General features: G+C 35.8%; 3 protein-coding genes across 4 annotated transcripts in view; 1 reads left to right on the top strand and 2 right to left on the bottom strand.

Annotated features, from left to right (window-relative positions):
- Positions 1 to 237: 237 nt before the first annotated feature.
- LOC117231540 (tetratricopeptide repeat protein 39C-like) lies at positions 238 to 9,433 on the bottom strand. Its single transcript, XM_033490077.1, has 16 exons — positions 8,300 to 9,433; positions 7,819 to 7,956; positions 7,396 to 7,597; positions 6,764 to 6,971; positions 6,086 to 6,286; positions 5,323 to 5,491; positions 4,829 to 5,027; positions 4,502 to 4,753; positions 2,380 to 2,556; positions 1,711 to 1,814; positions 1,517 to 1,637; positions 1,302 to 1,433; positions 1,098 to 1,213; positions 791 to 958; positions 624 to 716; positions 238 to 562 (listed from the first exon to the last, which is right to left on the bottom strand). Exons 1-16 carry the CDS (start codon positions 8,453 to 8,455, stop codon positions 440 to 442), a joined length of 2,559 nt encoding a protein of 852 aa, XP_033345968.1. The 5' UTR covers positions 8,456 to 9,433; the 3' UTR covers positions 238 to 439.
- A 129-nt stretch (positions 9,434 to 9,562) lies between these two features.
- Positions 9,563 to 11,546, bottom strand: LOC117231539 (soluble calcium-activated nucleotidase 1). Its single transcript, XM_033490076.1, has 4 exons — positions 10,787 to 11,546; positions 10,510 to 10,713; positions 10,273 to 10,430; positions 9,563 to 10,195 (listed from the first exon to the last, which is right to left on the bottom strand). Exons 1-4 carry the CDS (start codon positions 11,409 to 11,411, stop codon positions 9,983 to 9,985), a joined length of 1,200 nt encoding a protein of 399 aa, XP_033345967.1. The 5' UTR covers positions 11,412 to 11,546; the 3' UTR covers positions 9,563 to 9,982.
- Positions 11,547 to 11,608: 62 nt separating this feature from the next.
- LOC117231538 (protein rhomboid) overlaps positions 11,609 to 23,365 on the top strand; it is a 496,275-nt gene continuing 484,518 nt past the window's right edge. Inside the window, exons 1-4 of one of the 2 annotated variants that reach the window (XM_033490074.1) lie at positions 11,609 to 11,666; positions 16,026 to 16,267; positions 16,653 to 16,676; positions 16,749 to 16,913. In XM_033490074.1, coding sequence (XP_033345965.1) covers positions 16,088 to 16,267; positions 16,653 to 16,676; positions 16,749 to 16,913 — 369 coding nt within the window. In that variant the 5' untranslated portion in view covers positions 11,609 to 11,666; positions 16,026 to 16,087. Of the gene's footprint in view, positions 11,667 to 13,340; positions 13,501 to 16,025; positions 16,268 to 16,652; positions 16,677 to 16,748; positions 16,914 to 23,365 lie in introns of those variants that run through there. The other variant, XM_033490073.1, reaches the window with a different exon arrangement.

Here is a 23,365-nt window from a genome sequence, read left to right as displayed (position 1 = left end):
TCTATAATTTTAATATTTCTTACAAGGTAAAACTAAATTCACGCTTCATACTCCTGTGGTATTAGTTTTCGATTTAAAATTGTTTTTATTTACATATATCGCATGACAGTTTATGATCAAAACAGTATTTGTACGTTATATTTATCTCACAATTATTAACTCTTATTAATTAATTAAATTATTAGAATTAGGCTCTATTTCGTTAAAAATGAGAAAAAGAAGAAGGATAACAATATGAAAATTATATATGTCTTTATTTACTATATAATAAAGTATATATAATACCTTACATACGAAAATCTTATCCAAATCGATATTATATTAACAATTACACTACGTCGATAATCTCTTGGAATTCTCATCTAGCCAAGTCCCTTTGGTCGCAAATACCATCCCAAAATTTCTTCTTTCGATCATTAAATAATTATTTAAGGGAAAATTACCTACTCTTTTTACTTAGGGTACCGTGAACCCTTATTCTGTAGATGCAGGTGTATTCATTGTTACCACTATTGGAATGAACCTTTAATTCGATTATTTCGTATGCTTTCTTTGGTTTGTTCTGTAAATTACAAGTGATAATATATGTTTTATAAAATGTATATCGGTAAACTTTACTTTACCTGAACTTCGAAATATTGTACAGGAGGACCAGTATTATCGTACGTGAATTCACCAAAAAAGAAAGAATTTGTATCATCTACGCTGGTTAAACCCTGCAAATATGCAACGTATATCTGTCTCGTTTACGATATTCTAAATTACGGTACATTAAATTTCCGAAATTTACCAGAATAGAAAATTGTTTTGGAGCGGTGCTCGTTTCCCCTGTAGGAGATATCGACTGTGGAATATGTTCCAGACTTACTCCAGACACATGTACAAAACCGAGTAACTGTATAACAACGCTTCCACTGCTGCCTTTAAATGCCCAACACTCACCCGGAAGAACACTAGTCTATATAATGAAAATTGATCGATGTATTTCAAAGGAAATATTAATTTCATTTTTTATCCTTTTCAGGAATAGCGATTTATTTATAATTATTATTCGTATTTCACGATAAATGAATTATTAAAAAGTAATATTCAGTAACCTGAATTATAGCGTGAGGTGTGTTTTGTTGCTGACAAATTGGTATCCCAAAAAGTTTCAGTACCGGTGCACCAGCCGAGTACGTTTCTGTCTTTCTCGTCGAGAGGATTGCTCCGCCTATGACAATTTCCATAATATCTTCAGCGAAACAGACAGATAATGAAATAATTTAAAATAAAGAAAATATATTTTTTCCATTTAAAACCTGAAGTTCCGAGCGCGTAATCTGTCCTTCCGGTTTTGTCAGCGTCGTACGTTTGCAGTTCGCTCTTTACCAATTCTCGGACAGTTTCTGGGGACATAACCTTCAACAATGTTTTCGTATGCTGTTCCATTCCTATTTCAAATAAACCAATGTCTATAACTATCCCGGAAAAGAATAACGTGTATGCTGTAATCGATACATCATATCTTTTTTACCCTCGGACACTTCGTTTCTTAAATAGAGAATGGCCTCAGACATTTTTGGTATCACGTATCCAACCTCTTTCAACTTACTCTTTAAATCGTCTCGCGTTTCCATTACGTTCTTTACTTCCATCTAAGCGAACGACGTTTAAAATCGTGATTTAATATCGTTTAATTGTCGAACAAGACAACGGTACAGTAATTACCGAAAGGGTATTCAAATGCGTTCGCAGATTCACCAAGTCGGATCTGATTATCTTGAACGTCGTACTGGCTGAGTATTTGTCGCACAAATGAGACACGGACATAGCTGAAACGTTCAACACGAAGCATTTTATCCGAAATTATTTCATTTTTCGTTTATTCTAAAATTTTGCTAAGCATAAAATCGTTAATACGTTCCGCTGTATGAGAAATAAAAAATTTTCGAGAATTATCTAACATCAAATCTTGAAAATGTTCTCTACATCGTTAAACTAGAAAAAAGATTGAAAATATCATAGATTTTATTTCAGTTTCGTGTCTGCTATATTTCGACGTTAGAGTACAAAATATAATAAAATTTTAAGTTGTTACTAATTTATATGGACAATGTGGTACGAAACGTATTAACATTTTAAATTCGTAACTGGAATTTACATTCTAATTTAGATCTATATAGTAATTGTACATTTTTCAGAAATGGAAAACATTACAGTAAATATCCCTCAACACAGAAATCGTTTAATATTCGTCCAATTGATCTCGAAACATGAAGTATTTTTAAGGAATTGGATACGAAGCTTTCTACGTAGAACGTTTTTCTTTTCCAAATCGTCCAGTTACGAATTACTTAAAAATTTTGAAATTTGCAAGTTAACCATAGATCGACGTACCTAATAACGACGTAATAATGCAAAATACAAATGGTTTGATGAATTTACAGTACCAAGGAGATTGGCGAGAGGAATTCAATATAGCAGCTGGACAGGTTCCTCCATTTGCACAGCAGTACGTGTTTCGAACGTTCATCGGATCGTACTCATAATCACAGGTTTGATCTTTTGAAGGGCCTGAACAAACCTCTTGTAATTTTGTCAAAGTTCCTTCAACTTGTCTAATTGCTAAATTCCGTTTAGTAGATTTCAAAACAAACTTCAGAACGATTAAAACGACGAGCGAGATCTCAGATGTTTGGAACAGTTATTTGAAGAATATCTGCTAATTGTTTCCTAATATAAAAAATTAATATAATATAATATGATATAATATAAAAAATTAATTACGATAATTCTATCCTAGATTGATCTTATTATCTTTTTAGCTAAATTGAAGTCTGCTTTTCTATACATTTTATGTAGGTAAGCACACTCTATAAAGATATAAAATATCTTCGCAATAAATATTTAACGGAGATATGTTTTCAAACGAAATAATTTTATTCGTAATATAGCATACGTCGGATCTCGATAAATTTTATCAATTAGTTTTCTGACTGTACACATCTACGTTTTTCAAGTATGCTCGTACATTGTACAAGTCGACAAATGGACATTGCTTATGCAAGTTTCATTACAAAATTTTAAAATATTCAGATAGAAAACATACCATATGTTGTAATTCGATCAACAATTTTATACATGTTATTCTAGCAACTGTAACATCGATAAAATAATAAAACATATACATATATAATACAACGTATTGTCTAATATTAACGAATTTCTGTAAATACATAATAATTTTCTGATAAGATACGTAAGTAACGGAATAAATACAGTAGAAACTTCGTAAAGCAACAATAATATTATAATATTTATTCTTAACATTAATTTATGGAGGTATGTCTTTGCAGCGTATTTGTATAAGTATATAAAGAATAAGGGAGAAAAATATGGAATGTCCATTTTTAATGTAACAACTTGGACTGTTAAACTGTTCGTTATTATTACCTTCTATATTTAATTAGAAACAATAAAGGTATTCTATAACTTGGCATTCCTTGTTTCTTCCTTCTTCGCACATGTCATGTAGTTCTAATATACATACATGTATATACACGTAATAACAGCATGGATAAATTTATCTATATACATCGTATTTAACAATGGGATATTTTCTGCATTCGTACGGTTAAATTTTATTATGATTTCTACGTATTACAGAGAGTAATGAACGATCACCTTTGTAACGATTTTATTGTACTCTAGAACAACTATTTTACAGGAACGAGTTTCTTCAGTTTCGATCGTCGATGTACATAGATAAACTTTCCGATTTAAATCGATATAGACGGAATTTTTATAGGATAAGACGATGCCTGATCGTTATCGCACTTTAGATTCCATAGGTAAATTCTGTAGCAGATGAAGACGTAACCGTTCGATTTTCACTTTTCGTCAGTTAAAATTGTGTAAGCTTGTGTGTATTCGTACATTGAGGCGGCTCTCGAAATCGTAGTCCTTGTACTGGTTTTGCGCCCTCGAAAGGAACATCTTTCCTTCTTCGACATTCTGAAATAAAATATACATGAAATAGCGTTAATACCTAGGGAACAAAATTTTAAACGAAATTAATTTTAGAATCTATTTGAGCGTTTATTCAAATGTTTATCATTTACATTGATACTGCACAGCGCAGTGCCAAGCTCGTAGAGTGCAAATGCGCTAACATGTTGATCATACGCATCGTTGATCGGATAACGACGCTTTAGACAATTTCTGTAACTTTCAATCGCTGCTTGAGTATCGCCGAGACAGAAATAGGCTGCTCCTTCAATCAAGTTGGCCAATCCAACCATCGGTTCGTCCGAAAGATTGTCTTTGCATTCTAACAATTTAATTGTCAAAAGAATAATTATTAACAAATTATCAAATGATTAGTAGGTTTAAAAGCTTACAAAGAAATATGTATTAAAACGTTATTCAACCATGTAATAATGTAAAATATTATGCTATCATATCATTAATAATATATTATTTCTAAATTAATTTTTCAAAAGAATGCATTTCTTGTTACCTAAAAGTATTCCTTGCAACGAGTCCACAGAACATGATGGCATCGCGTTCCACAAATACAATAATTCATACACGAGCAGTCTGTAGTACAAAACGGTATAAGGCTGGCCAGTTTTCAGATCCACAAGTTTAGGAGTTCGACGCAAAACGAACAAACCCAATTGAGTCTCTTTACTCATTCGATTGTCACAATGGTGGACCTTTCGATAAGACGAGGCCACGATATCGAATTTACCAATCGCCCCGCAACAGACTGAGAAGAAATATTTAAAGATGTAACCGAAATGAAAGATTGCAAAGGTAATAAGGAGAAAAAAATATCTTATACCGGTTGCTAAATAATCGTAGAAGCTCACCGACCACCTGGATTGTTGATGCAATTGTGTCAAAGATCGGTAAGCTTCTTCGTAACTTAAACGAATCAGATGACACCAGGCCACCTCGTGTAGGCACAATAATTTGATCTCTCTTTGACTCGAAGCTTCGACAGCCTTCGCGTATGCTTGCAGAGCACCATTTACGTTTGACTGTGAAACGAAATTAATTCTACGTAAGTTATAAATCATAAATAGCAAAAACGTTGATTACATTAATGTAATTTTAAGAAATAGTAATACTTATCGAAAGTAATAATAAAATATTAAGAAAGTAGGAAAGATTGTAAGACAGAATTAATTCAATATTAAATTATATCGTAAATAATAAATAGCGAAGAAGATAAGTTATATCAAAGTAATTTTTAAAAATATTTATTCATGGTACATAACGTCGGCATATTGAGAAGACGGAAAAGTGTTGAGATGATCATAAATGCATCCTTACCTCGAGCCTCTCTATTCGACCAGCGAAAAATAGAAAGAGCGCCGAATTGCTAAATTCTGAATGACACTCCGCGATTAATTGTTTCGCGGCATTTACACCAGCCCGTAGATTGCTTCCATCAAGGGCAAAAAATGGACGTGCAATTGTGTGGTACCAGAGTAGGGATAAGCTAAGACGGACGGAAAATTGATAAATTAATATCTCATCGTATAAACGAAATATATATACATATGAATATATATATATACAGAGTTAAAGAACGTTTCACGTAACGCGGCCCACTATCTTTCTGCCATTTAACAATGTAACAAAAAATGTTTTGAACCGTGCATAGATGATGTCAAGTGTGCTACAAATGACCATAAAAAAATTCCGAAAATACTTTGCTTTTATAATGAAATTAAGGTCATCTGGTCCATATTATGTTGCTTTTTCATATTAAAAGCATATTGCATGATGTTTTTATAGATACTAGTGGGAATAATATCTTGCTCGTTCAGAAAGATAGAATTATTTAGATTTACAAAATTTATTTTACTCATTTAGACTTTTACAGAAAAGCAGAATGTTGCATTGCGAAGGACGGTGTGCAGTTTGAACAACTTGCACAGTGTAGCGTAAACTTAGTATTGATTTTTGATAAAAATATCATGTAATATACTTTTTGAATTTATCGTAAAGCCCTATACAATCTCATAAAAAATATCATGTCGAGTTACACAAGTCACCCTGTACATAATATGTATATTATCTCTAAACTCACGTGGCAAGAGGAGCACGCATATCTTCGCTAAGCCGTGCATACATGAGCGCAGTGATTCCTGCTTCTCTGTCGCCCTCGAAGCCCAAAAAGTGAATCACTTTTAGAAGAGAAGGCGGCAATAAACTGACACAGAGTTGATAAATCCCATAACCAAAACTAACCGCTGACATCAACCGGGAGACCTCAGATGGTTCAACGAAGCTGCAAAACACGTCACTTTTCCACTTCTGTCAATTTTAAAGGGGAAAGCGTCAATTCGTTACAAAAAGACACAATATTCTCAAAAAAAAAATTGAGTCACACATCGTTTAGCTTTTCGTTCAGTGTATCGATAATCAGATCTTAACTCTTTCAACGGTAAACATTTCTTAGAATTGTATACTTAATAATTGTACTAATTGTAACTTAGAATAAGTTTCAATTGACAATGATATTCTCTGAAACCTAGATAAATGATAGTACCACTGAAAGGGTTAAACAACGATTCAAGTATAAGAATGTGCTGTCATTCACAAAATTTGTTTGTTGTTTGAAAGAGTAACCCTAATGTATATGCTTAACAAAAGCAAAAAAGAACAAAAAATTCACTGTTATTTTACTTCGTGTACAGGTAAAAGAGAAAGGCAAGGGTTCCACGACGAGGATCGAGAAATGTTTGTAAGAAGAAACAACAATTACGGTGTCTGTTGTTCGGACGTGATGCCAGTGAGCGAGAAGAACATTGATAGAGAGCTTCGCAGACCTGAGGGGGATGAGATCGGTGTCGGGTTGTTTGTTGAACCGTTGCAAGATGGTATAGACCATTCCGAGGAACCTGGACTATGTGGACTTTGCAGTGAGTAAGAGGAGCCATTACACGAAGGAGTGCTGCATCTTGTGTCGAATCCTATTCAAACCAAAATTACGAAAAATTTCCCTTTTTATATTAGTCTTATTCATTCTGATATCAAACGAAAAATATTCTTGATTTAATCATTTCGGATCTTTCCTCTCGCAAACGGAAGATCAGAATAAATATTCTGATGAGAAAAAGGTTTTTAGAGGACTTCAACAAGTATTTACTTATTTCTAAAATAATATTTGCTAGTATTTGCTATCTATATATTCTTATCAAAATGATCTGAATCCTGTGTCTTTTGCCTTAATTCAGCCACCTTTTCTTCGGAATGAAATTACAATACAATTGCATATTAAACAGTGTCATTCTTATTTTTATTTAACTTAAATAACATTATAATCGGCTTGAGCACGTGCTATTGATCACAGCATAGATTGACAACATCCCTCAATAGTTCGATACAATTACATACCCGATGGATTAGAACCAAATGTGCGCTGATATAACTGCAAGATTTGTGAGTGTGCATGCTGATAAACTCGCCAAGCTTTACGTAACATCCAACCACCACGTACGTAACCAGTGAGTTCTTGTTGTAGTAACGTTAATATCGCCGAACAAACTTGCGAGTCTGCGAGAACTATTTGCCTCTCCAATTTATTCACGTAGTCCTTCTAAAACATTTATTTCCCTATTAACATCTCCTCGCTAGCTGTATTTATGAATCTTTTTACATTGTTTCATCACGTTCACTGCTAACCCGACTTTCATTATGTATATGCTAACAAATAACTCTTATACAATATAAAAATCTAGTCTTGCGTTAAAGAATACAACGAACGTGTTAATACAAATGAAATTTATTAAAAAACTTTAATTAGAAGATAATAATTACGCCTGTTTCTTCTGCTTTGAAGACTTTACTCTTCATAGACTTTAACCATCCTATGTCACTCGCACATTCCCTTTCCATATCCTTCAGCAGTAGCATAGCCTGCTGAAGCTTATCGTTCTCAAAGGTCATCAGTGCATTCTAAAAATTTATTCGACGATTATTCCTTCCTGTTCCTATATCGAGAGCGTACATCATGGGCTCTTACTAAGATTGTTCGAAATAGGATTGCGGTCAATAAAAACATGCAAGCTAGCACGCGATACGTTATCCAGACTATTTTTACGTTACTAGCAATAAGTCTTCGTAACAATAACGTAACAAACTTTACTTTAAAAAGATTCTCCCTTACACTTAATATCTTAAGAGAATTATTCCCTAATTCCTTTGTTCTTCAATAAAAGCTTAACTGAAATCAATCTCGAACAATTTTTTATTAATTTCTACAGTGAAGTAAAACAGTTGCGATGTATTATTTACATACCATGAATAAGACAAAACAGCGACCTGCTTTCATGTGAAAACTATGCGGGTGTCCGGTAAATAGGGCTTCCGCTTCCTCCGTTTTGTTATTCAACAGCAGAGAAATACCCATTCTAGCGGTATTCCACTCCTTCGTGCCGTTTGATTTTGTAGCCATAATTCTTTTTTCAGGTGAACGAAATTTGTTTGTTCTGAGTCAACTATATTTTCGTAAATCGGACCGATAAGGAATATGCTCGTCGCGAATGTCGCGTGTGCGTCAAATAAGAAACATTTCTGCGGCCGTTAAAACGAATGTTTCCGCTTTTCTTGGGCAAACAGCTCGATAGCGGTACTCCTTTAATGCTCTTCTCAATATTAGTACAATTCAGTAATTCGAAACAACACTAATATGTACAGTTGTCGACGAATTTGCGTCACGGCACTGTTAGGCGCGGTACTACTATATTACCGTGTATAAGTATACAAAATATTCTTCCTTCCTGCATGCTTACTTTCCTCGTTGAAATGCATCGCGCGTGGGAAATGTTAAAACTGGAAATCTTCATCATAATCGTATCTTGAATGCTTCTTCGAAAAACTGGAACTGGATGACATTACACGGTCGCATCGTAAATGTTTTATGTGTTTGGGAGATTCACGCTGATTGCAGATGTTATGCAAGGAAATTGCCCCATATGAAGAACATATGGGGAAAAAATAAACTCGTGCAGTAGTTAGTCGTGAATATTTCGAGTGTTTACTTGCAAAGTCAATTTAAATATTCGCTCGGCACTTCGAAATTTTTAGTTTGATTTTCTAGTCCTTAAGATTTACTTTACGCGTTTTTTTACCATTCTTTCTATTAATGAATTTACATTCCTTTTTACTGTATAAATAATGTTAATAGAAGTGCAATGCGTGCAAGATTTTGTTCGGTGTTTCCTCAGGTTTCAAAGATAGTTATACGAGACTGCACATTATCACCAATATTCTAAGCAAAAAGGATTGAAAAAATAATTTATGTCTTTAAGAAAATAATTGAAACGTGACGTTTATTAAACAGAGCTTTCTACCTACGGTGCCACAAGTTGACTAAAGTATCTGTCAGTATAGCGCAATGGTGCTGCCACCACCTTGCATTTTCATATATAGATATTGATTTTAGACTATGTATATTACGACCCTGAAGGCACATTACAGTATTAAACAAAAGTTTTATCATAATAACTTTAAGAGGCAGAAGAGGTACGGGAATAGAAATGAAATAAAATAGATTGGAACGTTCTATTCTATTGCACTTGTAATGGTCAATGTATAAAACAAAGCATTAAATTCCTAATTCTATTTCATAATCTCTATATCTCGTCGAGTTCAATTATACGTAACATTCCGTTTCATTTTATAATAAGTATTGTTATAATAAGTATTGTACATTCGTATGTACATTATATTTACAATTGACGCATTTAGTAGTATACAGTAAACGTGTTGCCATTATTATGAAAATAAAAGTATATTTTGAAAAAGAACAATACTGGTGATAGAGTAAAACTGTGTAAAATAAAAGGTTCAACTGAACAGGAACTGTGTAAAATAGTTTACACAGTCATTACATGTTGTATAACGGTAATATGGAACTATAAAATCTCTGTACATTTATTTACATCGTTTAAATTTAGTATGAATATTCTTAAGTGGAATGTCATATGAATTCAAGACCTTCGAATTTTTTATCTATCACTTTAGTCTCAGGCATCATGATGTTTCCATCAATTGTAAATGCCATAATATACGTAGCTGTCTGTCCTTGATATTCTTCAGTTTTAAGGGCAATGATAATCGTATCTTGAGAGCCTGGTAAAAATTTGAAACTTGAGAAACCTCTGATTGGTACTAAATTACCAACTTTGGTAACCTGAAAATAAAATATTATTAACGTTTTTATATTCCTTAATTTAAACATTAACTCTATAACCAAGAATAGAAAAATACCTTGATATCTACAAAATTTTCATCTGCAGTTAGTAAGATATTGCAACTCATTGTTTCATCTTTAGTTTCGTTATAGCGCTGGTGACAACATCTCCTTGGCAAAAAAAACCAGCTTTTGTGTATATCGCTCCAAGCTCCTGATTCATGAATCATATAGCCTATATAGAAATATTACACAACATTTTTTAATGAAAATTAAAATTCTTTAAATTTTGTATAAAATATATAGTTTTATACCTGGATATTCAATATTTATTGCTTCTCTTAATCGTTTATAGTTTGAAATCCAATTCACAGATTGAACTTCACCACGTGGAGTTATTACTTTTATCCAAAGGGGATTATTATGTTCAAATACTCCTGAAGGATTGGTCCATTCTTTACCCATACTACCAACATACAAATGCTCATCCTTAATAGTTGCCCATTCAGATTTAAATCCTAAAATTATCATAGAAATTGAAATGCAACATAGAATTTTATTGATCCTAATGATATCAAACGTGCGATTTACCTTTAGAATTTTTACCATTACCATCCATCAAAATAACCCAGGGATAAACTTCTTCTCCTTCAATAAAATATATAATTCCTGTACGATCATCAAAAGACAATAAATGTCCATCAAACGTAACCAGTTCAGACAATTCCATGCCACGTCCTTTTAAAGTTAAAGATGATGTTAACATGTGGTTTCTATCATCCCAAACAACCGAAAGAAAATTTGTGCTAGGATTCCAAAAGAGACTTCCAGTTTTCATAATACTGTGCCACACATCTTTTTTATCTAAACTTTTGGAATTGTGGTCAAGATCACTTACTATTGCTATACGATAAGTGATACCCTTGGATGTCTTGATCGGAGCTGACAGAGGGTATGTCTTATTGTACTTGTAATATCTACACTCTGACAAAAATTGATTCGATGACGACGAATGTACAACTCCGCGCAGCAGAGGTAATCCAAGTAGGAACAGAGGAATAGATAGTAATAGGAAAATTAAAGCCAAATATTGGCTCTGAATGCGAAATGTACTGTTAGCAACTCTGTAGACATGAGGAACACGCAATGCTTGCCTCCAGTCACGTAGATATGACATCGTTTCTGTGTTTCCGTTCTTCATTCGCATTCGTTTCATACCACATTACATTGAAAAATTAATAATTTATAATACGTGTCAACTAAAATCTAACCTAACATAACCTAACTTTTTGTTCCACCTTAATAGGTAGTGGTGAAAGGGGAATGCAGACAGCCACATACATCAGCGCCACCTGAACGGATTAAGGGATTTAAATAGCATTAAAAATAAGACCATAAAATGTTATAAGTTTCGTAACTATCTATTTAATATCATATAATCTAAATATTAAGTGGAACATTTCACAATCTGGTAAGTAACATATCCATGAAGAATATTCTTTACCTGGTATAATTATTTAATATTTAGAATAGAAATAATACAGTTATATTTTATAAACTAAGTGACATAAAGAATGCAGGAAATAATTTTATACTTAGTGGATTAAATATATATTTTATTCAGGGCTATAAATATTTGAACATCTCTATGATACAAATTTTTATTTCAAAACGATCAATTTATATGTGAAATAACATTAGATATAATGACACGTATGCAATAATTAAATACAAAATACAGATTTTACTATTATCTGCTATTGCAATTTCTAAAGTAGTCGTCTGTTTCGTTCATTTTAACTTGGTTTTCATGATGAAGTAGTTTTAGACTCTACACCTAAGTACACAGTATATCTGTATAGTATATCCGTCACAGATATCGAATATTTGTTTACTCTTTCCAATAACTTTACTCGATATTATAATCAACACTTCGATTAAGTAAGATAGTTCAAAAATATTGCATGATTTTCAAAAACACCTGATAACTATTTATACATATCAATAAAAATATTCTTATATATAAATATATTGAACGATTAAGGAAGTGCCTTATACATATTACCAATCTTACATAACTCCATCGTAAAGTACAAATAATTGAAGAAACACAATTTACGATGATGTATTGACATTGACGTTACAAAGAGAAAGAACATATGGAGGTTGAGAAGTTTCTTCTGTTGAAAAGGTATCAATTTGTATCGTGCCAATAACGATGCAAGCATCCGCAGCATATTCTTAAACGTTGGGGTTGAACGAACGAGTCTGGGGTGAAACGAATCGAGGGGGTGGAAAAAGGGGGCGGTGGAAAGGGGAGTCCATGAGGGTGGTAAAGTACTCGTCAGTCGTGTGACGCGTTTCCCGCGGACAGCATCGGTTATATTGGCGATACGTTAAACCACAACCGTATTTCCACTTTCCACGTGTTCCTCGCGTGTGTCTTATGTGATCTGATTTCTATTGGCTATCGCAGGTCCGCGGCAACCTGTATTATCGATCGAACGCGCTTTGCGCACGTTGCCGCAGTTACTCGTGGCACCGCCACCACTATCACACGTACTGCACTATCGTCTTCGTGTTAACGTGACAACGCGTGTGCCGATTCGGCTCGATTTCCGATTTCTTTTCCGCACTGCGGTTACATCTGTATTTCCTACGTTGTAACGACGTTCTCTGTCAACATCGTTTCTCTCTATATACACCTTACGTGAAAATTTCTGTCCAACCGCCATGTTCCATTTCAAATTGTACGTTTCGCGCATTGCTGAAAACATTAACCATTTGTTTGTGCCAATTGTTGACATAACGAAGTGAATATACGAATACGGGAACAGTAGAGTATTGTTTTTCATAGATTCATGTTTCGATGAAATCATGATTTAAAAATACTTTGAAATCTCTTTGGATTTTTAGTGATCTCCAATCGATTTTGAAACTGTTTTATCGATGTTACATACTCTCGATTACATCTCGATTGACTACCAATGTGGCGCCAAAACGGTGAACAAAGCGTTACTTTTGCTACCACGCTGTAAATATTCGAACATTTCAAAGTCATTATTGTTTATAGTAATTCGACTCAGTGCTTATAACAACGAAATAGTTAGAATGAATTTTTGAAAAATATAGAACATCTTCTATGTGATGTAAGTGATTTTGTTAAAACGTGAATGTTGTGAATGAATGTTCCGCGAGATTATGGTGTTATGGCTAACAGTATTTCTACTTAACGTCTTCTTCTCGTTTGTGAATACTCACTCATGGAATACTACTCCAATATCATCGTATTCATGTTGTAAAAGGTAAACAGTATGTCTTACTAATATCGCACTTTTACTGTTTTAATTATTGGAAGTAAGGATATATAAATAAAACACAATGTTCGCCAATGAAATAACTGCAATGCGATTGATTTCCCATATAGTGGTTATGACTATGTATATACATTTATACAAGTAACCATACGAATATATTTTTATTATTATTGCTCATTTATTATATAAACATTGATTCCTGTATTAGGAGAATGTATTCTATTCTTTATAACAGCAATGTCATTAGCACTCATGCGTATTACGTATTATCAAGTGTGAAACCATTCCCTGGACAAAACAGTGAAAGTAAGCCTGTGCTATATATCTGAGATAGCCGCAGAAGTCGTGTGAAAGGTTAACAGCCAAAGAAATAGTCTACACATTCACATCCTGAAACAGAGTACATATTGGCTCATGCTATTACCAACCTGTTCTCGATAAGACGGTTTCAAAACTTCCCGCGATAAAGATGTCAAAATATTGCCAACTGCTCGAACCTTCATGCATATAGACGTATACATAGAAACGATAATTAGTTAACATATGTTATTACGATATTAGTTAGTATCGTTAGCGCAAAATAATATCATATAATATAGAAACTATACATAAGGTAAACGAAGTAAGGTGTAAACCTGGCGTTTCGTGCATCACGAAAGGGTTCGAGGTAATCTAACGCCAGGTAGGGCTGGTCGTAAGAAGATACCGAGGTATACGTAAGAAGCATCGTCCATGACGATGTGTCGTCGGATATTCTTCAAGGTCGTTGACCTTAACAGCGTCTCGTGGAAACGGATCTGCTTGGGTGAGACGTAATTGCGCTTAGAAGATGGCGCAGAAGGGGGGTAGAAAGAGATGGAGCAAGTGGAATAGAGGATGACTTTGTGGGGTTGGTACGACGACATTGGAGGGTGGAGGGAGGGGTGGATGTGGGTGAGTTTCAGTGACGCCGTGCCAAAACGGAGGGTAACGAATGAACGTGGATGTAAAGGACTTGGGGGTGAGGGACGAGGTTAAGCGGGAGAGGGGGCGGAAAGGGAAAGTGACTAGAGGGGTGGCACGAGCGGACGCGTGGACGCTTCGGTTGCATCGCGGTTATAGGTTTACGTATCGTATTAGATCTTAGATCGAAAACTCGTCGAACCGTTGTAACTTTATTAAGTAGGCAATTATTTCCATAATTGCGAATATATTTCGTTTAAAAGAATGGTAATTTGCATTGATAATTTTAACGATTAATTATCGCCTCTCGCTATTTGGTAATGATACGCTGAATTTGTTCAAAGAGTATATATATATAAGTGACAATATTAAATTCAATCAGATTAATCGTTATGAATTTCAACGTGAGATGATATGTGAATTAAATAAGTATAGTCGAATAAAAATAGTTCATACTTGGAGAAGAGATTTAAGATGTGTGTGAAATTTATTTATGAATTATCAGGATATATAATTCTGCTCTCCTTTTCTAAATAAATTATATGTTCGTCTACTTTGAGTAAATTGACGGACACTTCTTTATACAGAGGATTTTTTTCTATTTATTGCATGTTTCTATAAAGTTGATTACCTAGGAAGGGACGTTAATAGAATTATGGAAGCTTTATAGCCTGACCTATTTCTGTGGTAAAATATAATAATAAATATAATACCTTCACGCTTCTCGTTTTACTTAAGAACTCGTTAATTTATAATAAAAGAATAATTATATTACATTTCGTTGGACATAATACACGTACATGTATAATATTTTTAGAATTTTATAACACACATGCGACAATAGAATTATAAAGTCTCTTTTTAATATCTTCTAACCATTTATATTATATTTACATATAATATATAATATTAAATATATTACATTGTTCAATTTTAATGAAACAGTATTTTTTCGCAAGAGAAGAAAATCTCTTTCTGATAGAAAGATATTTAAAACATGGAACTTTTCACTTTTTTAAATGCGAAATTCAGCTTTTCTCGTAGTATGAGGCGAGATAAGAAAGCTTCATTTAATTAGAAACGATAACCTTGAATGCACTTGATGGACAATAGCAAGATACAGTAGATAGGTAGTGTGTAGCCAGACCTATCGACGATGCATTGCCATGGAAACGGTACCGTCGCGCGAGCTGAATTATAGTGCATAGTTCGTTGCGTATCTGTACAGATAATTCCAAGGACAACATTTTAAGCATGTGTAGAATAGTATAAGAACAATCAATACTCATCGTATAATTATCTCTACAAGTTGATACTACAACCTAATTAATTCAAGTAATTATTAATAATTATAAGATATATCAAACACTCGTATCAAGTATTACGACATGGCTTATTTAAGTTGTAATTCGTCTAAAATGTTGAAAAAGTAGCGGCTATTGATCATCGTTTTTTAACATTCATATTATTTCAATGTTACTGTTAAGGATACCATCATAGAAATTGGTAAAAATTTATGTGTAGGAATGCACTTGTACCGGTAGAAATGCAATAATATGGTTGGGTTTCAGGAAACGGACGAAAGAGGGTGGAATGAGGAGATTTATCCGGTGACCTCGTGCCACGCGTGGTAATGCTACTGGCAAGCGGTGCTTCGATACCGACTATCGCCGGTACCGTCGAGGAGGAGGAAGAATATGCACGTAGCGAGGCGAATAGCGCGCACTACGATGGCTATGTTACCGATCATACCGATCTTGCTTCCGAAATCGATATCGACGAATCCGAATATAGACGGGAACTTCTTAACGACGTACGGCAATTTATACGTTTACTGTTACTAATATTATTGGACTGTGTATGTTTACGCATTTATACGAAACTTGTTGGAAAAACGTGTATAATATGCAAAAATAGATATACAAAATATCGGAAATAAAATACCGATTAAAAATCTTCATGTAGACAGAATCTCTATATAGATTTTATTTCCTTAGCAACAACGTCCATGGAAATATGAAATTGCATAACAATCCACAGTCTAATTATTATATATGTATACTGTATTTTATAGTGGTATAAAAAAATGATATTTTAGAAGAGACACTCGATCATATTTAATGTAATTATATTAACCAATGCATATTAGTTAGTTATCTTAGTATCGTATTCTGATATTATTTTCTTTTTGGTTACAGAAATGGCGAATACTGTTCGATAAGGTACGTTCAAGTATCTATCAGCAAAAAATCAGCTTAATCGACGTCTCAACGTAATTAAATCTTTTCCCTTAGTTTGATCCCGAGGGTTTTGGTGAGATACCGGTGGAGGATTTTTTAGCGGCTTTAAAAAGTCCCGAATGGGAGGCTGAGATACCACCGAATAAACGACATATTCTCCTTATCAGAGCAAAGGAATCACGTGTTCAAGCGGTGACGTTCCAGGACTTCGTGAATGTGGTGAGTGAATGCATGCAGATTTCAATAAAACATTACATAGTTAGAAAATATTTGTGCTTGTTTAAAATTAAAACACGTTTTCCGAAGGAGAAGCAGAATTGCCTTGTTATTTTTTGAAATTCATATTAAACTATCGCAATCGTGTGAACAACCGCGTGAGACAAATGAAGAGACTGAAACAATAAGAAGACATTTTATCACTTTTCAGTAATTTGAGTAAACTAACAGGAAACTAGCCCAAAATCAAATCACATTTTGAAACTTTTATTTTCGTTATAAATGAATCAGCCGACTAGTAGTCGTGGTAACAAACTCTTGCATTTTTGAATATCAAATTTTCCTGTATCTTACTTTTTCTACCAATGAATACAATTTGAATATCGGAGTTGTCTTCTTATTGTTCCAAATCTTCCAAATCCCTCAAAGTCCATACAAAGCACATCTTTTCCGTTTTTTCCTAGTACGTACGTTATAACCGTGCAGCTAATTCATCAAGATATCTTGTACGGTCGAAATCTGTTTAAGAGAGCGAATCGAAGACGACATTCAAATACACGCGTCAGATTTTTATCGGTTTTTCTGAAAAGAGGGCGAATCTAAAGCTTCTTGGAAGCTCGACTCGCACGAACAGGAGGGAAACGAAACGAAATGAAACGAAACGAAAAGCGGGGAAGGTTTACGGCAGTTAAATAGACTTATTCTGCTCGACGAACAAACCTCGGAACTTTTCATTGTCCGTTTTATTTGTCAATCCGAAAAATGCGGCTACGGCCTAGAATTTCGTTCTCCGTGGGACTAGAACGAGAGCAAAGAGGTGGTTTGAGGAAAAAGGGAAAATCTTATGGTGGGAGAAGAAGGAAGAATGCGACGAAAAACTGCTAGATAAATATCGAAAGAATGGTAATCTTGCCGTTTAAAGGCACCGGTATACAACGGCAGCCAGCTCTTTGTTCGCGTTCGAGTTTGCTCACAACTTTTTGGCGGTTTTCCCCTACTCGCCTTTTTCTCGGTGATCTCCATCGGAGGTAAGCAGATCTGACGTTGAGTGGCAGAAAATTGTCCGTGCACAAACCGAAGTGATTCAAATCATAGGTTAAACGACACGTAAAGGGATCCTAAACCGCGTACACTGATGCTGGTATTGACATTCCGTAAAGATCGTACCTATATACTGTGCTCTCCAAAATTATCTCAACCCTCGTTGTGTATTTTCCTCGATAAAATTGACAAAAATCGACAAACCCCGGTATGTTTAATATTTCTTTATTTTGCTTTTTTTTTTGCTCGATTTTCCTTTGAATTTGCCATTTATCAAAGTAACTCAGCTACGTGCATGTTTGCTATGTTTTTTTCTTTTTACTGTGCTTGAACATGAAAATATTCCATCGATAAAATAAATACCGACTAAAGCCATGAAAATTATTTTTACATGAAAAAGTGTTGAAATCATATAGTTCTTTACTTTAATAATAATCATATGCACTAAACAATATTATTGCAAATGCATTCACTATCGATGATACATTTTATCAGCTATTTTACCTTGTTGCTGTTGAAACGAATTAAATCTCCCTTGTCGGAAACTAATCCATCCGTCTGAATTTTTTGGTTTACTTGGGTTACTGCTGTATTATGTATCGGATTGAAGATTATCGATAAATCTGGGCTTTGCAAATACCTTCAGCAAAGGGGAGGAAGCCTTTGAAATTTTTCTACTCTTCGGTGTACAAACGTTTTTCTTCTGTAAAAAGATTTCGTTTTCGAGGAAAATCCCTTTGAGATAGTCGAATTTGTTGTTCAATCTCAGAATCCCTTTCAAGTCCAACGTGTTCTGTAGTTATTTCCTTTGTCAAAAACGATAGTCTCGATACTTAATTTCAATACTGAAAGAATAGTTCCGAATAACAAATATCTATGCATTACAAATAGATGGATATCGACGCTTTAAATTATTTCCTCCTTCCGTAAATAATCGTACCATAGCAATTTTGGTGCAAACAGATATATTCTCCAAACTTTGTTATCACACCACCTGTAATAAAATCGGTAAAAGAAAAATGACGCAATTTACCTTCCCAGTAATCTACCAATCATCGACAAGCTATTCAGTCATTTTTATTCGACAAAATACCGCATCATGCCTTCATTTCGTTTACCATACAACTTAATAAGTTCCACATAATGGCTAGATTTATTTGCATGGTAGTTACGACGCTTTTCACGATAAATGCAGTGGCAAGCGTATGGTTATACCTTTTTGGTTTCTTCGCGTTTGTTATCCATAGTTGAATACCAGGAATTCCATTCTTTTACCTCGATGAGACGACACAGTATGATAGGATTGAACCCGCAGGTGGTTAAAGGTAGACGCAATTATTCAAGAGCACGGAATCGCAAGCATTCTCCACACGGTAGTATGATTTATGGTCGCCGGGGATCGAACGACGGTAACCAGGATTTCCGTGCATGCGCCTCTCTCCCTCTTGTTGCACTATATAACGCTTGCATACTTATTATTTCACACGACCACGAACGAACATGATAATCTTGTTTGTCGTGCGACTGACGGTGCACATATTTTACGCCACGTAAGTCTCTGACAATAAGAATAGAAGAATAGGGACAGTATTTCCTGAAAATTTCGCCCGGTACTTTTTCAATTACCGCGCAATCTGTTATCGTTTCTCGTTGTCCGTTCTTGTTTCGCCATTTGCTGTTGCGTTCTTTGTTTCCGCGTTTTTCGTTAATATCAACATTCGTAAGCGGCAAAGGGGTTTCGTATTGTTCGAGTTATTGCGACATTTCGAGTTTTCAAGGTATCCACCGCGTGATTTACACAGTCTCTACCGTAACGTTTGGATCGTCCAATTTGTTTGACGTTCTTATCTCGTTAATTAATCGACACGGAAAAGTTCTTCGAGAAGGTTTCATGATGAAAGGGAGGGATGGATAAAGAGGATGTGTTCTACGAATTAATAAGGGGGAATGCATAAACGGTATATAATGAAATTTTAACATTCAATTAATTTTATGTTAACGCTATGTTATAACGTAATTTGTCCGGATTTAGAGTGCTTCTGAGTTGGAGAATTTCTATACAATTTTTGCGAAACTTGGAAACGACATCTATTTGAAATTTGAATTATCAAAATGAGGCTACTGTCTGGCACATTTAGTAACATTTAACAAATGCGTTCCTTCTATTATATTATATTATACGTTTTCAGATAAATTCCAAACATCAATACAATCATTACAATCGTGTTTTATTAATGAACTTAATAATGAACATTCAAAATGTTTTAAATAATATGCAAGTTTCCGACAAGTGTCCGGGACATGGGTGCGTCTATTCGACTATCGTATTTTATCGAAATAACGCATGAATGTTCGTGCACGGTCGGAGAAAGACGTAAGAACGTGCGAGACAAAGGGACCCGGAGGAGGATCGCTGGCTGACCTGCGATTAGCAATTAGCTCGGACGAAGGTGGTCACTCGATGTTTGCGTAGTGCTGAACCGGCCATTAAAGAAAAGGATCGAAAATCGGTGTGGAAAGAGAAATAAAAGGAGAAAGGCATACGTGGTCGGCGCTTAGGTGGCCTTTGCCAGAGTTTCGGCAAGTCGGCGATTCTGGACACGATCTCGGTGGTCCTCCGTCCTTCTTCGTTTCGTGTCGGTCGCCTCTTCGTAAGGTAATTTTTTCCTCTTGCTCTCCGCCACGTTCCAGCCATCTCCAGGTTCGGTTCTTCTGCTCCTTTGCTCTTCCCAGATATCAATTATGTCCCTGTGGGCCTTGTGCATTGCTACGAAAGACCTACCGGTGTGTGTCTCACCTCCACGTGGAGGAGGACCCCGAGCTCGCCTCGTTATCCCTCGCCGTGGGCGTCGAAATCCCTGTGTAAGGTCTCTCAGGAGCTACAAAGTGCAATTTAAGAAAATTTTCTCCTCTCCTTTCGCCTCCACTTTTGCCTCTTTCGTCTCGTTATAGCCTTCACTCTGTTATCCCCCTCTTGTTCCTAAATCTTCGCGATAAATCATTCTACTGTCGGTCTTCCACACGGGGAAACTTATTTACCAAAGCTACCCGACTTCTTCTCTTACTTTTTCATTGAGTTATTCGCTGTTTTTGAGACAGTCTCGCCTCCATGTACGTTAACGCGGCAGCTGTTTCGTATCGTTGATGTTTTATGGACGAAAGATGGCTTTAGGTTTGATCGATTTCGTTTGTGTATTGGCAGTTTCGCTTTGCTTGTGATTGTACAGACAGAAAGTTAGAAAATGGATTGTCTTTAGAATTTGATCGAGTATCATACTTGGTACGGGTATCGTTCTTGTGGAATCGAGCTTCTGATCTACGCTTGGTCGCCTTAGAATTCATCGTTTTTCAGCGTACTGTGTATCGTTCGATATTTTGCTGTCGTATAACAATTATAAATTTCCACCAACCTTATCTTCCACTATATTCGTAACGAGTAATTTCTCTCCTTCTACCTCGATATTCTCTTCACTTATCGCTATTTCGTATTCGATTCTACAGCTTGATCGAGAATTTGTAATCCGACTAAATAGAAGATTATATCGTAACTCGTTAATCGAAGGAGAGAGAAGGACACAGATAGACGTGTAATATTTGTGAAAAGTATATTACGTGCATGCGATACTTGTTCCTTCCTTGGGAGAATGTTAACGCAAGTCGGAAAGGAAGCTCGTGCTTCCACGTGAAAAAATATATCTACGTTGGCAATTAGCAACGCCACGTATTTAACAGTTCAAAAGTGTCTCCGCTTCTGGATTTTCTCTCGTGACCTCCGAGACCGAAAGAATTGCACGGTGTATCCGTTGCATGTGCGGTTACGCGAGATCGTCGGCATTCCGCGGCGAATTTCCCGTCGCCGGGCTCGAAACGTCCGGTCCGCGACGTTATTAAGTGTAACTAAGCAACAGTGTTATTATCCATTATGAAAATTCATCCGCTTGAAAAGGGTCTGGAACCCTTTGTTCCATTGCTGTTCCTCCGAAGAGAACAACAGAGCGTAGAAGAATTCCGCGCGAGGCGGTGCCGACCTACGACCCCATTATGCACGGCTCGGACAGGGCGCGTGATTCATAATATTAGATTCGAGTCGGGGCCGAATAATGTAAATGCCACGTAGAAGGGCCGTATATACGCGAGGGGGGCCCCGTTCGAACAAGCGCAGGGGCGTCACGTTGGCGGCGAATGTAACGATGCGGCGACAACGATGAGGACGACGCCATCGGCAGAAACCCTGCAGCCACCCACACCCATGTCGGACCCTTAAATCTCCATTCTCAGGCGCGCCCCGATCCCTTTCAGCCTCCGCTATTCTCCTCTTTCTTCCTCTCGTCTCTTCTTTTCCCTTTTCTTCTCTTCTTCTCTCATCTCTTCTGTTGCAGCCTTGTATATCTCGATTCCTCGTATACACATCCGACTTGACTCGTGCTCGCGCGAGGCCCTACATCGCCCAATGCCGTGCTCTATCCACCGCTGATTTAAACTGTGAATACTTTTGCCTCATTTATGAGCCTTTGTCTGTTGCCCGGGCATGACACAGCCGGGGCTATTATTAACGAGCCGTTGATTTTCGTAACGCGTCGTCGGCCGCCGCGCCGTCACGTCTAGAACACGGCTGCACACAGCTCCATGAAAATTTCAACGTCGCTCCGTCCACGTGTTTGCTTGGTGTTTGCGCGGCTACGGATTGACTGGTCGATTCGTGCCACGCTCCTCCGTTATTTAACCATGATAATGTTTATGCTGTTTAGATGTTAGGTTTCGAGCGCGGTTTCGGTTCCGTGTTTGCCTTTAGGTTTTGTCGCTTTTCGAGTCGGATACGAGTATTTAAGCGTCGTTGGATATTTAACGCACGCTAGAAGCAGATTTACAGTGGCTGCGCAAAAAACATTGGCACAGGATTCTAGCGTTTGCATAAATGTATACGCGCTGGTTAATTAGTATCATTAGTGTCCAGGTATATTAAACCACGTATCGTTTCGTACGACTACGAAAATTTCATACCGTTGAAATGGAACGCCCCATTGAAAAACAAGGGTGCATGTTAATTAACGATGAATCTGTCCGATTAAATTTTGCCATTTCAGTTCGCTTATCCGGATGTGAGTTTCTGTTACGTAAATAGGTAATAGAGTTTCGATTATGTACAGTGGCGGACAAAATAAAGTTTATAAAATACGAAGCGTAAATGGACAATATAATTTTACAATATGAATTTATGTTTGATAAGATCAACGAATAAAAATAATATAAAACACAGAGTAGACGACTGTCGCCGATATGATCAAGAACTTATAGCACACGATTTACCGAGATTCATAGTGTATCAATTTGAAACTTTCTTCTATCCGCCACTGTATATAGACTTTCTGTCTCCCAAGTTCGAATAAATGGAGTTCTACTTCTGCTACTTTGTC

This window comes from Bombus vosnesenskii, unplaced genomic scaffold (assembly GCF_011952255.1).
Source record: "Bombus vosnesenskii isolate JDL3184/JDL3185 unplaced genomic scaffold, Bvos_JDL3184-5_v1.1 scf7180000013272, whole genome shotgun sequence".
Taxonomy (NCBI): domain Eukaryota; kingdom Metazoa; phylum Arthropoda; class Insecta; order Hymenoptera; family Apidae; genus Bombus; species Bombus vosnesenskii.
The sequence above is the reverse complement of the archived record's forward strand: the minus strand, read 5'-3'. Positions and strand labels throughout refer to the sequence as shown.

Excerpts from the sequence above, each read along its gene's own strand:
- LOC117231540 (XM_033490077.1), bottom strand. The coding sequence starts at position 8,455 with ATGGCTACAAAATCAAACGGCACGAAGGAGTGGAATACCGCTAGAATG. Across the intron at positions 5,492-6,085 it reads ATGCGTGCTCCTCTTGCCAC|CTTATCCCTACTCTGGTACC; the intron begins GTGAGTTTAGAG and ends CGTCCGTCTTAG. Across the intron at positions 959-1,097 it reads CACCTCACGCTATAATTCAG|ACTAGTGTTCTTCCGGGTGA; the intron begins GTTACTGAATAT and ends TTCATTATATAG.
- LOC117231539 (XM_033490076.1), bottom strand. The coding sequence starts at position 11,411 with ATGAAACGAATGCGAATGAAGAACGGAAACACAGAAACGATGTCATAT. Across the intron at positions 10,431-10,509 it reads AATAAATATTGAATATCCAG|GCTATATGATTCATGAATCA; the intron begins GTATAAAACTAT and ends ATTTCTATATAG. Across the intron at positions 10,196-10,272 it reads AAAATTTTGTAGATATCAAG|GTTACCAAAGTTGGTAATTT; the intron begins GTATTTTTCTAT and ends TTTTATTTTCAG.